This window comes from Phyllobates terribilis, unplaced genomic scaffold (assembly GCF_046119375.1).
Source record: "Phyllobates terribilis strain yellow unplaced genomic scaffold, ASM4611937v1 Scaffold_8__6_contigs__length_399053987, whole genome shotgun sequence".
NCBI classification, from domain to species: Eukaryota; Metazoa; Chordata; class Amphibia; order Anura; family Dendrobatidae; genus Phyllobates; species Phyllobates terribilis.
In genome coordinates this window covers 320,431,544-320,446,192 of record NW_027362768.1, presented here as the reverse complement: position 1 = coordinate 320,446,192, position 14,649 = coordinate 320,431,544, and the positions used below count along the sequence as shown (strand labels likewise).

Genomic DNA, 14,649 nt, shown 5'->3' with positions numbered 1-14,649 from the left:
CCTCTTCCTCCATGCTTCACGGTGGGAACCAGGCATATAGAGTCCATCCGTTCACCTTTTCTGTGTCGCACAAAGTCACATGGTTGGAACCAAAGATCTCAAATTTGGACTCGTCAGACCAAAGCACAGATTTCCACTGGTCTAATGTCCATTCCTTGTGTTCTTTAGCCCAAACAAGTCTCTTCTGCTTGTTGCCTGTCCTTAGCAGTGGTTTCCTAGCAGCTATTTTACCATGAAGGCCTGCTGCACAAAGTCTCCTCTTAACAGTTGTTGTAGAGATGTGTCTGCTGCTAGAACTCTGTGTGGCATTGACATGATCTCTAATCTGAGCTGCTGTTAACCTGCGATTTTCTGAGGCTGGTGACTCGGATAAACTTATCCTCAGAAGCAGAGGTGACTCTTGGTCTTCCATTCCTGGGGCGGTCCTCAAGTGAGTCAGTTTCTTTGTAGCGCTTGATGGTTTTTGCATCTGCACTTGGGGACACTTTCAAAGTTTGGCCAATTTTTCGGACTGACTGACCTTCATTTCTTAAAATAATGATGGCCACTCGTTTTTCTTTACTTAGCTGATTTTTTCTTACCATTATACAAATTCTAACAGTCTAATCAGTAGGATTATCAGCTGTGTATCCACCAGACTTCTGCACAACACAACTGATGGTCCCAACTCCATTTATAGGGCAAGAAATCCCACTTATTAAACCTGACAGGGCACACCTGTGAAGTGAAAACCATTTCCGGTGACTACCTCTTGAAGCTCATCAAGAGAATGCCAAGAGTGTGCAAAGCAGTCATCAAAGCAAAAGGTGGCTACTTTGAAGAACCTAGAATATAAGACATATTTTCAGTTGTTTCACACTTTTTTGTTAAGTATATAATTCCACATGTGTTAATTCATCGTTTTGATGCCTTCAGTGTGAATGTACAATTTTCAAAGTCATGAAAATACAGAAAAATCTTTAAATGAGAAGGTGTGTCCAAACTTTTGGTCTGTACTGTATATTTAACCCTTAGTGCTAGAGGGAATTTTTACTATAAAAACAACCAATGCATGTACTTGCTAATAATTGAAGAATTATGCTCTGTCCTGCATCTTGATGCACTGTTTCTTGACTTCCACAGTGCATTTTTCATATATGGCAAGTGCACACATATCATAACGTCAACCCCAAATATCAGATCTGTGACTCATCTCAGGTTTTCCCCAATGAAATTAGGTGAAGTTGAACAAGACGTCTCCTTGTCATGATCTCTACAGAGTAGAAAACCAGACCAAAGAAGGCTTCCAACAAACTTCTCCGATCCCTGGTGAAGCTATATTTCTACACCGTTGTTAGCTGCTATAGGTTCTACCTGACTTCTTAAAAGACAGTAGATAGATAGAAATGGCCTGGTTTCCTACTGTAATTATTGTTACGGTTGCAAAGACCAAGTGGAAGAGAACTCTTGTTCAACTTTACCCAATGTCATTCAGGAAAACCTGATAAGCCCCATAGCTGTGTAATGTGGCTCGGGGTGGTAGACGTAGGCGAGGCACACATCTGTCACGCCGCAGCACCCTATATGAAAATGGGGATCCTGGCTGGGTGTGCCGATTTGTGCTGTGAGGGCGCTACGCCAGTGCAGGCCGCATGTAACCGATGTTGCTTGTTTGCCAGGACCGAGTGCTTCACAATTCATTGAGGGAGACCACTATTCAAAAATAAACTGTTTACTGAATGGGAAGTTGGTAGGAAATGTATACAAGAGATAGCGGGTACACAGTCTTATGAACGATTCCTTTTTAACTTTAAGTATTTTCCACAGTTTCCTTCCTTCTTTTACTCTTTCTACTTTCCACTGTTTCCCACTATTTCACCACAACCCAGCTTTAACTTTACAGTCCTGCTTAGCAAGAGTCCATTACTCACCCCATAGTTCTGCATCTTCTTTCTCCTTAGGATGCCAGTTTGGCTGGACTTACTGTAGCTTCAAGCCCCCTGACCCTTTGGAACTCTCGCCTGGGACAATCTATGCTTTTCTCGTACTCTTTCCTGTCCAGGCCCGTTACCTTACTAGTGGTAAACTCTAGGCCTTTCTGCTAGGTGTCCTCTCCCAGGACATATCTTCCTTAGCGAAATCTGGAGCAGAGGTGACTATCTATTTCCTTCCTTTACCTCTCACTCTCAGGACAGTAGAGAATGCAGCACTGCTCACATTGGATGTCAAGTCCCTTCACTATGCACTCCAAGCTGTATCTGGCTCTCTGGCAGAAAATCGTCACTTTCATTTTAACTCAGCCCCTTCCACTCTGGGCTAGACCCAAATATTAACTCTTACTATCCCTATGGTCAAACTACACATATTACTAACATACATCACAATTCTTTTCATATCAATAACATAACAGTACACTTGTTCCTTCAGGGGGAAATGTGGGCAGCATACCCATGTCTGTACAGCTGCTTCATCAAAGACCACTCCACATCTAATCTATAATACTTTATTAGGGTAGGGTCAGACAGAGCGGCTGGCTGCATGTGGCCATAATTCCACCTAACCTGATGGCTAATTGCCATACCATTTTGTTTTGTAGTTTAGGCCGTGCTACCATTGCACCGCCTCCGCACTGTCTGGCCTTACCCTAATATAGAAACACCAAGAGAGCAAATATATATCAAACCTGATACAATCTTAATTTCATGATTCTAAAAACTACACAAATATGAGCTATAAAGGCTGAGAAATAGAGAAGATGGGATTGATCCACGGTGGATTGAGTTAAAGTCTAATTTTCTCAAACTTGCAATTTCACATGAATTTGAACATTTTAAGATTTGTTTAGCAGTTTGCAAAAAAAAAAAAAGCGACACCATTTCTCAGTCTGCTGAAAAGAGTGAGCTAATGTCTTACCGCCTTGACCTCCCCATAATGCCCTGAAGCTATTGACTCGCCCAGGGGGATATGGGGGACTCGGTACCAGGGCCTTTATCTCCTTGGGATGTCACGGCAGTCGGCTCCCGGGCCCGTACTCTGGGGTCACTCTTTAAAAAGGGGTTTTGTTAACAGTTTGTTTCGTGACGCCACCTGTGGCTCCTGGTAATGGGTACCAGCGCTGCTGCAGACCTCCGGGGGTGATGGGATGGCAGCTGGGATGTTTATGCTCCCCACAGGTGGAGCGAGCCCCCGGGGCAGTATAGGTGCAGATGGTGATGCTGGGCGTTGTAGTGCAGGAGCGGTAGCGTGGTAGAAATAACTGACAGAGGCAGTGGAGTGCAGTCATCCGAGTTTACTCACAGTTCTTTTTAGGTTCCTCGGGTACACCGTCCAGGTGTCAGTCTCCCGTGTCGCACTGCTTTTGCCAGGCAGGGGGTTCAGCACTTCTTCAGTTATATTAGAAGCACTTAACGGGACCCCCTTTCTTTATGTTCCTTCCTTGGCCGACTTCCAGGGCTGGGTCTTCTCCCTCCTGCCCTGCGCTCCCCCACACACAGTCCCGATCGGGTACTCTGAGATCCCTCTGGGCAACCTGGAGTTCCCGGACCTACTTGGTGCCCTTCACGGCGACGAGGGTGAGGTTGTGGCAACTGCACCATGGAAGTGCAGAAGCCTCCGGTTTTCCAGCCTGGAGTAACACGGCTGGTCCAGGGACCGGTTCCCCTCCTGCAGCCTGATCCCTCTGACACATGGCAGATTCGGGCATACGGTGCCGTCCTGCACTCACCGTGCCCCCTGGGATCCCTTCAGTTCCTAGAGCATTCCTCCCTTGCTCCCCTCTCCTTCTTGGGCATGACAGGCCGAGCCTGCCTGCCTGCTGAGCAGAGCTCCTGCAGAGCCCCTGCTCCTCTCTCTCTCCTTGCTACTTACTGCACTGCCACCCTACGATGGCTACCCTTTACATAGACCTACTCTCTAAGTGCTCCCCTGTTATGCGTCCTCCACCCACACCCACTACTGGTTCCCCCTCTCTTTGGTTCCCCCCACTCCAGCCAGGGACAGGGTAGCAGAAGAAGTGCATAATGCCCTTCCAGCCGGCCTGGAGTAGTGTAGTGTTGAGTGCAGGTGATGGGGTCCCGGGCAGTACTCCATCCTTACCTGAGAGAAGGAGATGCCACACCTCTGGGTGAGGTGCAGTACCTCTGTGGCGACTGAACCATCAGGGGCGCCACACTCCCCCCCGACAAAACACAGCACGTCCGCGGGCTGGAACAGAGTAAAACACGGTATATTACAGAAATGCAAAATTTTTAGAATGCATTCGCATATAAGATTATGAACAACTACTTTCTTCCCTTTATGGGAGGCACTTTTTCTTGAACGTTACTGATTACATTTATCAAAAACATTATAAAACTTTTTAAATAACATTTTTCTCTATAGTTATAAAACATTCTTCTTAAGGTTACAGTGAGTCGCATAACCAGGTGTCCATCTCACTGGTGAAGGTGCAACAAGAGTGGCATGAGGGACCCGCCTGAAAACCCTCAACGTAGGCCCTGGGCATGGCTACAGGGCATAAGTGATCCAGGTGTTGGACCACGTCTTCGGCCACGCCAAACGGGTTTTTGTTCAGTGGTCTTCTTAATATAAAACCAATAGTGGGCACTTTAATAAGTGCAACTATGTACAACGGAGAGTTTTTTGGTTATTCACCGTCCATAACCTACAGTCTTTATACCCTCACGGGTAACTAAAGGCACATATTAATTTTCCAGTTCACACAAAAACAAACAAATTTTCTCTACTGTACCCTTACGGGTAACTATTTTACAGAGTGTCCACCCACTCTTGCTCAGTGGTGGTGTCCCCGCCGGGGGTATGCCTGATTCCTGCCGACTGACCCAGCCGGGTCATCAGCCTCAGGCTGCAGGGGCATGTCCTCCTCCTCCTCGACCTCTCGATGCACTTGGAGGGAATACCACCCGCGTTCCCCGCGGTGCCTGGTGTAGGTGATACGGTCACCAGGGTACAGGTTTCGGTCGGGAAGGCCCTGTTCAAGGTGGGGCTCGACATCCCGCCGATTTACAAAAATGTCTCTGTCGAACTGGCGGTCGCGGATAAAGCCCCATCCGGCTTCTAAATCAAATTTGACTATTAGTCCCTCTGCACGGGGACTAGGCCGGATGGACTCTGTTTGGCGAACTTGGGCTTTGGCGGCCTTGTTCCTGGCCTCGATTTGTTCCCAGCGCACCCGCCGGGTGCGCCGTTCCCTTGCCAGCTGCAGGAGCTACTGTCTGCAGAACTCCTCCCTCTGCAGAGCTTGGGCTTGGGTCTCCTGCGGGAACCCCATCAGGTCCCCCCCCCCGGTTGTCCCACCTAAAGTCTTCTCCTTCATGAGGGGCAGCCGGGGGCAGTGGTGCGGGGAGTAGAGGGCGTTGTTTCTGGTCCTCGTACTTGGCAGACCAGTCAAACGAGGGAGCTCCGTACACCCACTCGGGTGCCGGGGCTGGCAGTTCTGGGAGGAAGCTGAGCAGCAGGTCCACGGAGTCAGCGCCCGGGGGTGGAGGTTCTGGGCTCAGGAGTTGCTCCAGGGCGTACGCGGCTGGGGATGGAGGGTGCTGCAGAAGGCCCAGGAGCAGGTCGGCGCTTTCAGCGCCTGGGACAGGGGAACTTCTCCTACCTGCTCCTGTGTTGGATGTGGCCTCCTGGCGCCCATCAGGCTCCGCCGGGGCTGGGGTGCTGCCGGTGGCACGCAGCGCTGACTGCCGCCGGGTTGTGATTTTCGCCAGCAGGTCCTCTTTCCACCGTGTGACCACCACTTGCTGGGCCTTCTCCACTCGCTGGCTCAGCTCTTGAACCTCAGCCTGGAGGAATTCGGCATCCTCCGTGGACAGCTTGCTTGTTGCTCCCTCCAGGGTGAGGGGGGGCACTTGTTGCTGCAGGCCAGAGGCGGAGGCTTGGTCCTAGCTTCCGTCCATGCTGGCTGCCGGGTGCGGTCTAGCCTGGTTAAGACCTCACCCTGTCTCCACTGCTTTTCTCCTCCTCCTCTCCCCTTTCGGGGGCGGTTCCATGGCAGCCTGTTGTCGGTCACTTCTAGGAGCGGCCCCCCCACTTTGACAGACACATCTACATACATGGTCACTGTTGCTTGGGGCTGGCCTCCCTTTTGGCGCCATTCTGGAACCCGGCCCACGATGGGAGGTGATTCCTTATTGTCTTTGAGTACGCACATAATGGCGCCCGTTCTTCTGGGGCGGGCGCCACATTCAGTAAAGAAAAACAGTTCAAATACGGCACACAGTACCCGGTGATAACGGGCACGAAATCCTGTTTGTGATGCCAGGAAGAGTATGACTCGCCCAGAGGGATATGGGGGAACTCAGTACCCAGGCCTTTACCTTCTTGGGATGTCACGGCGGTCGGCTCCCGGGCCCGTACCCTGAGGTCACTCTTAAAAAAGGGGTTTTGTTAACAGTTTGTTTCGTGACTTCACCTGTGGCTCCTGGTAATGGGTACCAGCGCTGCTGCAGACCTCCGGGGGTGATGGGATGGCAGCTGGGATGTTTATGCTACCCATAGGCGGAGGGGGCCCCCGGGGCAGTGTAGGTGCAGATGGTGATGCTGGGCGTTGTAGTGCTGGAGCGGTAGCGTGGTAGAAATAACTGACAGAGACAGTGGAGTGCAGTCATCCGAGTTTACTCACAGTTCTTTTTAGGTTCCTCGGGTACACCGTCCAGGTGTCAGTCTCCCGCGTCGCACTGCGTTTGCCAGGCAGGGGGTTCAAGCACTCCTTCAGGTATATTAGAAGCACTTAACGGGACCCCCTTTCTTCATGTTCCTTCCTTGGCCAACTTCCCGCGCTGGGTCTTCTCCCTCCTGCCCTGCGCTCCCCCACACACAGTCCCGATCGGGTACTCTGAGATCCCTCTGGGCAACCTGGAGTTCCCGGACCTACTTGGTGCCCTTCACGGCGACGAGGGTGAGGTTGTGGCAACTGCACCATGGAAGTGCAGAAGCCTCCGGTTTTCCAGCCGAGACCTGGAGTAACACGGCTGGTCCAGGGACCGGTTCCCTTCCTGCAGCCTGATCCCTCTGACACTTGGCAGATTCGGGCGTATGGGTGCCGTCCTGCACTCACCGTACCCCCTGGGATCCCTTCAGTTCCTGGAGCATTCCTCCCTTGCTCCCCTCTCCTTCTTGGGCATGACAGGCCGAGCCTGCCTGCCGAGCAGAGCTCTTGCAGAGCCCCAGCTCCTCTCTCTCCTTGCTACTTACTGCACTGCCACCCTAAGATGGCTACCCTTTATATAGACCTACTGTCTAAGTGCTCCCCTGTTCTGCGTCCTCCACCCACACCCACTACTGGTTCCCCCTCTCTTTGGTTTCCCCCACTCCAGCCATGGACAGGGCAGCAGAAGAAGTGCTTAATGCCCTTCCAGCAGGCCTGGAGTAGTGTAGTGTTGAATGCAGGTGTTGGGGTCCCGGGCAGTACTCCATCCTTACCTGAGAGAAGGAGATGCCACACCTCTGGGTGAGGTGCAGTGCCTCTGTGGCGACTGAACCCTCAGGGGCGCCACACTATGACATCCAACGGATTATCACACCTTGTGCAGTGATGGTCAGTACCTGGACCATCACAGATCAGCAGTTCCCAGTGGAGCACAATCTGTACGGCAGAGTCATTTTCCTTCTCCAGATTCACTGGGTAAGTCTTTGTCTCTAGGAGAGTGTAAGCTCTTATGGTCAGCGAGGTCCTCTCTCTCTTCGATAGAGTATAAGTTCTTATGGTCAAAGGGGTTCTTTCTCTCTTTCTTCTCTCCCCTGCATGTATTTTTTGAGCAAATACAAGCTTTTCAGTATTGAGATTCATGCAAATTTATTTACTGCAAATTTAATTTTTTGGGAAACTTCAGGTAAGTTGAATTTCAAAATATCTGCTCATCTCTACTGAAAAACAGTGATGGTAGGTAAAAACAATTAAACAAATAGCTACCTGGATAGTAGTTAACAGACTAATATAAATTGCTATTAGCCCACATGTTCCGAAAAATGTGTACAATATCGGTGCATAATGGTTATATATAGTATAAAGATATAAATGATGCAAAGTGAACAGGACAATCAGAATGGGCCAATGAAGAAACAAATTTCCACAGTCACCTATGACCGAGGTAACCAACATAACCCAACATGTGTTTTACGTATGCTTCTTCAAGGGATCCAATGCGAAATGTGTGTTGGGTTGTGTTGGCTGCTTGGGTCCTTGGTTACTTTGTAGTAATTATTTTTTCATTATTTTTTTTCTGTACGGTCCTATTCACTTTGCGGGGTATATTTCTGTATACTATATATAAGCTTTATGCACTAAAATACTACACTTTTTTCTTGCATGTGTGTCTAATAACAATTCGGCTTCTTTTAGTCGTTTACCTTCGACACTGGTAGCTTTTTGGCTAATTGTTTTTATCCAATATCTGTGTTCCATAGCCACTATATATCATATTTGTCTATTTTATAATCAAAAACAGATTGTATCAATTTTCATATATATTTGTACTTCACTTGTGTTTCCTTTTTGGTATTTCCATTGATTTTTAGTGCTTTTAGAACATGATATTGTAGGCGTTTTCGCATTGGTGTTCGTACTCGTATATGCTAAGCACATTGACCATCTCCTTTGAGAAGATGACCTCTTAGAGGAGAATTTTTAATGTGAATTTGGGTGATTGTTTCAAAGTTTCAAAAACGTTTTATTTTATATGTAGACAACTGAACAAAGCCTGTATCATTGCTTTGAGCACATTTCAACTCTTAAAAAAAGTCTTCCCTTAAAATAAATGTCTGAGGGTAATATTCAGAATTTGTTCCAGAGCTTTCATAGAAAGGGCCTTTTATATCTTAATCAACTGAACAGCAAAGTCAGAAAATGTAACATCCAATACATCATATGGTCTTGACAAGTCAAATTAAGCGATACTAATCCATGGAAAATCAAGACTTGACCTCTTGCATATGGAATCTAATTCATGTCGTCCATCCACCTAGGTTCACCTCGTGTATTGACATGAAGGCTGCACAGAAACGGTCAACTCCACAGTGACAGTTCTTTAGAGGGGGGTAGTGGGCATTTAGATTTGGCTTCTTTGAAAATCATTTTTGTGGAAAAAAATGATAATATATAATATAGTGTTAATATTGCATTACTTTATTTGAGATTGGGCATTTTCGGTCAAGAACTTCCATCCACTTCCAGGGTGGCGTAATGTAAGCTTGTTCTCCTCCCATCCAGATAATTTTTCAGATACCATAGTTTGCAAAATACTGGTCAAAAATATGGAAAGGTGAAGAATTTTCTTTTTTTTCCATCTGCATTTATTTCATTACCTAAATGCTAGAAAAAGGTTTTCTGTAGCAAGCCTGTTGTAGAATCCCATACATGTTGTGACCATATTGTTTTGAATGGTAACAATTATTTTATTATTATTTCTTTACAGACTCAAAACAGGATGAAGTTAATAGCCGACAACTATGAAGATGACCATCACCACCATCACCACCACCACCATCACCACCATCATCGTTCTCCTGGGAGAACGCTCTCTAGCCATAGACCCTCTCCAGATCAGGTTAGATTTTTTTTTTCTTTTTGCGATCAATAAATATATAAATTTGATTTTTTTTCCAATCAGAGTATTATTTTTTTATGTTTTTTAAAAGTTATAAAACTAATTTTCTTTGATACAGTCAGTCCACATTTTTGCTTACTCTACACCCTCTAATGCTAATGATTAGCTTTTGCCTTACATTTGTAGATTCTCAAAACTTTTTATTAACCCCAGGTTTGTTTTAGCTTCTGTAGACAAGAAGATGGAAAGGTATTCTAATCCATTCAGCTATGGTTGGAACAGGGTTAAAGTTTTGGGATAGCATGCAGATGGTTGTGTGGCCTAACCAAAGGGTGTCAAATAATGGTTTGTGTTGTCCAAACTTTGCTGGTTCATGCAGTGGTCTTGTAGGGATGGACAGCAATTTCAAAACTTTGGGGAAGCCAGGCTTAACTTAACTCTTTGATACTAGGCATTACTGAAGATGGCATTGCCAAGCTCTTGGTATGGTTCTAAGGTTCAACTGAACGTGCATTTGATGAGTTGATGTGTTAGGCTCATTTTGTGAGGTAGATCCTCTAAGCACCAGGTCTGGGTGGGCACACAGATCCCGGACATTGATACAGCAGCAGGGAAGTCATGAGGGAAGCCAAGACTTGGAACACTGGAGGCTGGAGGCAGACAGGATGCAGGAAAATCCAACACAATGCAGGCAGTTGCGACCAAGAGCAGATAGGGGATCAATATCATCCGAACTGATAACATGGTATAACCAATACTGTAAACAAGGCCATATGGATTAAAAGCAGCCTACATACAGTGGGGAAAATTAGTATTTGATCCACTGCCGATTTTGCAAGTTTTCCCACCTACAAAGAATAGAGATGTCTGTAATTTTTAGCATAGGTACACGTCAACTGTGAGAGACAGAATCTTAAAAAAAATCCAGAAAATCACATTGTATGATTTTTACATAATTAATTTGCATTTTAGTGCATGAAATAAGTATTTGATACACTAGAAGAACAGAACCTAATATTTGGTACAGAAACCTTTGAGACCTTAGAGAGGTCAGACATTTCCTGTAGTTCTTTTTGACCAAGTTTGCACACACTGCAGCAGGGATTTTGGCCATCTCCTCCATACAGATCTTCTCCAGATCTTTCAGGTTTCGGAGTTGTCGCTGGACAACATTGAGTTTAAGCTCCCTCCAAAAATTTTCTATTGGGTTCAGATCTAGAGACTGGCTAGGCCACACCAGGACCTTGAAATGCTTCTTACTGAGCCACTCCTAAGTTGCCCTGGCTGCGTGTTTCAGGTCATTGTCATGCTGGAAGACCCAGCCATGACCCATCTTCAATGCTCTTACTGAGGGAAGAAGGTTTTGGCCAAAATCGTGCGATACATGACCCCGTCCATCCCCCCCTTCAATACAATGCAATCGTTCTGTACCCTTTGCAGTAAGGCGCCTCCAAAGCACCCCACGAGGCGAGACCTTGCATGGAGCCCCAGACCAAGGAAGATTGACAGTCTTCTTGTGTTTCTTCCATTTTCTAATAATTGTGCCAACAGTTGTTGCCTTCTCGCCAAGCTGCTTGCCTATTGTCCTGTAGCCCATCCCAGCCTTATGCAGGTCTACAATTCTGTTCCTGGTGTCCTTAGACAGCTCTTTGGTCTTGGCCATGGTGGAGAGGTTGGAGTGGGATTGATTGAGCGTGTGGACAGATGTTTTTTATACTGGTAACGAGTTCAAACAGGTGCAATTAATGCAGGTAATGAGTGCAGAGTGTAACATCCCTGGCGGCGTACTTGCATGGTGCACCACCTCCCACCATGCAAGACCGCAATCTTACCTGTCAGTCCATGCTGCACTCTTTGCTCCAGTACCTGCTCTGTCCATGTTTCTTGTCTGATTGCTTAGGGCATCGGCGTGGCTTTCTGCTTGTTTCTTATAGCTACTGTGTGCACAGTCCTAATGCGTCCCCAGCCTATTGCTGTGAGTCACTGGATACTTAAACCCCCTCCACCCAGTAGGAGGTGCCTGAGCAACACTTTCACTCAGTTTGTCTTTTGCAACTGAGTTGCCAGGTCCTGTCCTGTATCTAGTCTGTTCTGCCACCCTGGGGGCTGAGTACCCAGGGATGCTACCTGTATCTCTGACATCTTGTCTGTTTCTGCCACCCTGGGGGCTGAGTTCCCAGGCTCGTTTCTGTATCTTGTTCCCGGTTCAGTTCCTGTCTGAACAGTGTCCTAGTCCGTTACTTGTTTCTCTCTATGTCCGTGCCTTCCCTTTTCCTGCAGTGTCTAAACCTGCACCTAACTCCAACTCGTTGTCTCTGTACTTCTGTTTGTGAGTTTTGTGTCCACTCTCTACTTCATAGTAAGTACCTTGTGTGTATCTGGTTCTGCTTGTCCCCTTTCCCTGCCTCCGTATCTACCTCCTGTGTTCTAACCATCTTCCTGTATTTTCCAGTCTGTTCCATGTGAACAGAGCCCTGTTCTGTCTGCCTTCACCCTCTGCTCTGTTCTGCTCTGCTTGTTCACCGCTCCGGCGGTTCCGCTCTGCTCCGCTTGTTTACCGCACCTGCGGTTCTGTTCTGCTCTACTTGTCCACCGCTCCGGCTGTTCCCCTCTGTTCCACTTGTTTATTGCACCTGCGATTCTGTTCTGCTCTGCTTGTTCACCGCTCTGGCGGTTCCGCTCTGCTCCACTTGTTTACCGCACCTGCGGTTTTGCTCCGCTTGTTCACCGCACCTGCGGTTTTGCTCCGCTCTGCTTGTTCACCGCACCTGCGGTTTTGCTCCGCTCTGCTTGTTCACTGCACCTGCGGTTTTGCTCCGCTCTGCTTGTTCACCGCACCTGCGGTTTTGCTCCGCTCTGCTTGTTCACCGCATCTGCGGTTTTGCTCCACTCTGCTTGTTCACCGCACCTGCGGTTTTGCTCTGCTCTGCTTGTTCACCGCACCTGCGGTTTTGCTCCGCTCTGCTTGTTCACTACACGTGCGGTTTTGCTCTGCTAGTCCACCGCACCTGCGGCCCTGTTCCTGTATCCCAGTCTGTACTGGTCCCTATCCAGCCTGCGTTCATGCATGCCAGTATCTGCCTGTCTGCATTCCAGCCGTGCCAGCCAGTACCCACCTGCCTTCATAACAGCTGTGCCTGCTAAGTACCCACCTGCCGTCATACCAGCCGTGCCTGGCAGTACCCACCTGTCTGCATACCAGCTAACCTGCCTGTTCCTGCATTCCCCAGTGTGGGTCAACAGCTGTGACTGGGGTCTGACCTGGAGTAGCACCTGGTCCCTCTGCTCGGTTCCTCCCTGGTTCACGGAGTCGACTGAGCCGCCGTGCGACCTTGGTCGGACCAGGTTGATACTTAGTTACGCCCCTCCAGGCACTCCTCGGTTCATGGTCCAGTGGGATCACTAATCACGCTCACGCCAGTCAGTCCGGGCGCGAGCGTAACACAGAGTAGGAGGGCTTCTTAAAGAAAAACTGAAAAGTTTGTGAGAGCCAGAATTCTTGCTGGTTGGTAGGTGATCAAATACTTATTTCATGCAATAAAATTCTATTTAATTATTTAGAAATCATACAATGTGATTTTCTGTCTTTTATTTTTAGATTCTGTCTCTCACAGTTGATGAAATCTACTATGATAAATATTACAGACCTCTCCATTCTTCATAGGTGGAAAAACTTGCAAAATCTGCAGTGTATCAGATACTTATTTTCCCCACTGTGTAACCCACATGGACACTTTCAACATGATATTTACTACAAAAACATGGAGTCAATAGTCCACAAAATGGTACATAATTCAAAAAGTTTATTATATTATACACAAAAATAGGCATAAAAATCTATACATAACAGATAAAAAGTCTGGAGCAAAGACTCAAGTATTTACGGCTGGTGGTCCACATGCAAGTAACAGGGAAGGGCAGAATGGATTCTCTATATAAATATTAAGTCTGATAAAGTGCTAGTGCATAAATGATATTGAAATTTCATAGCATGAAACAAAAACTATAAATCCAGCCAAATACAAAAATCATTCTGCATAAACTATTGCTGCAAAGGTAGTTTTATGATCACAGAACTTAAAGTAAGCTTTTATATAAAGCCTATGGAAGAATTTGCTAATGATCTTAATCAGTAAGGAAATATCTCCCACCCATGTCTCACTGTGTTGAACACCATGCCTGCAGCCCCGACCCGCGTTTTGCGTGGGATTTTGGGGGGGGCTGTAATCAACAGTGTGTCAAGACTGGCTTTACATGAACAACTCAGGAGCAGATAGTGGTTTACATTAAGACAAACAGAACTAAGAGTCTTAATACCGAGACACATGTGTGTGTCTTAGTGGGTGTCTAGGCAAATGATGTCATGGGAGCACGCCAAGCCACGTGTTAAACCCAGTGTGGAGTCCTACAGAGAGTAGCAGCTATAGGAGAAGGTGGTAAAGTCTTGCCGAGCCAAGGCAGATGTGTAACATGATACCTTAAATGAAAGTACCAAACATAGTTACATAGTTTATAAGGCCAAAAAAAGACAAGCGTCCATCCAGTTCAGCCTATTTCTTGTGCACTGCAGCTATTCCGCAGCGTTGATCCAGGGGAAGGCAACAAAAAACCATGCGGTATAGGCCAATTTACATCACTTAGGAAAAACTCACATCCCGACTCCAATCTGGCAGTCAGATTAAATCCCTGGATTAATTAACTATCACTAAGCATAAGATGTAATTTTATTGTTCTCAAGAAAGGCGTCCAGGCCTCTCTTGAACTCATTAAGTGAGTTGGACATCACCACTTTCTCTCCCAGAGAGTTCCAGAGTCTCACCTACCTTGAGCAATAACATGAGCGTGATTGGTGTTTAATTGGCATTTAGATATTAATACTATATATGGGACCATTTCAAAAGTTTTGCTCCATGAGAATGAAGAAACAAAACTGGTTAAGTTGGTACAAGGGATAGATTTAAAAATGTGGTTGTGGGACGATGTGCCACCGGACGGAGGTGTAATGCTTGAACGTCTGTACATAGTGGTCTACATCTTCCTTTTTATTGTTTTCAAATGACATTTTCCATGTTTTTGATAAAGCTCTAGTATTTTGTACATCTAC

The 14,649-nt window shown here is 46.9% G+C and overlaps 1 protein-coding gene across 7 annotated transcripts in view; it reads left to right on the top strand.

The window, feature by feature from the left end:
* ERC2 (ELKS/RAB6-interacting/CAST family member 2) overlaps positions 1-14,649 on the top strand; it is a 1,561,275-nt gene that overhangs the window by 1,109,625 nt on the left and 437,001 nt on the right. For all 7 annotated transcript variants that reach the window (XM_073644598.1, XM_073644595.1, XM_073644592.1 and 4 more), the window contains one exon: positions 9,414-9,545. In XM_073644598.1, the coding sequence (XP_073500699.1) occupies positions 9,414-9,545 (132 nt within the window). The remainder of the gene's footprint in view (positions 1-9,413; positions 9,546-14,649) is intronic.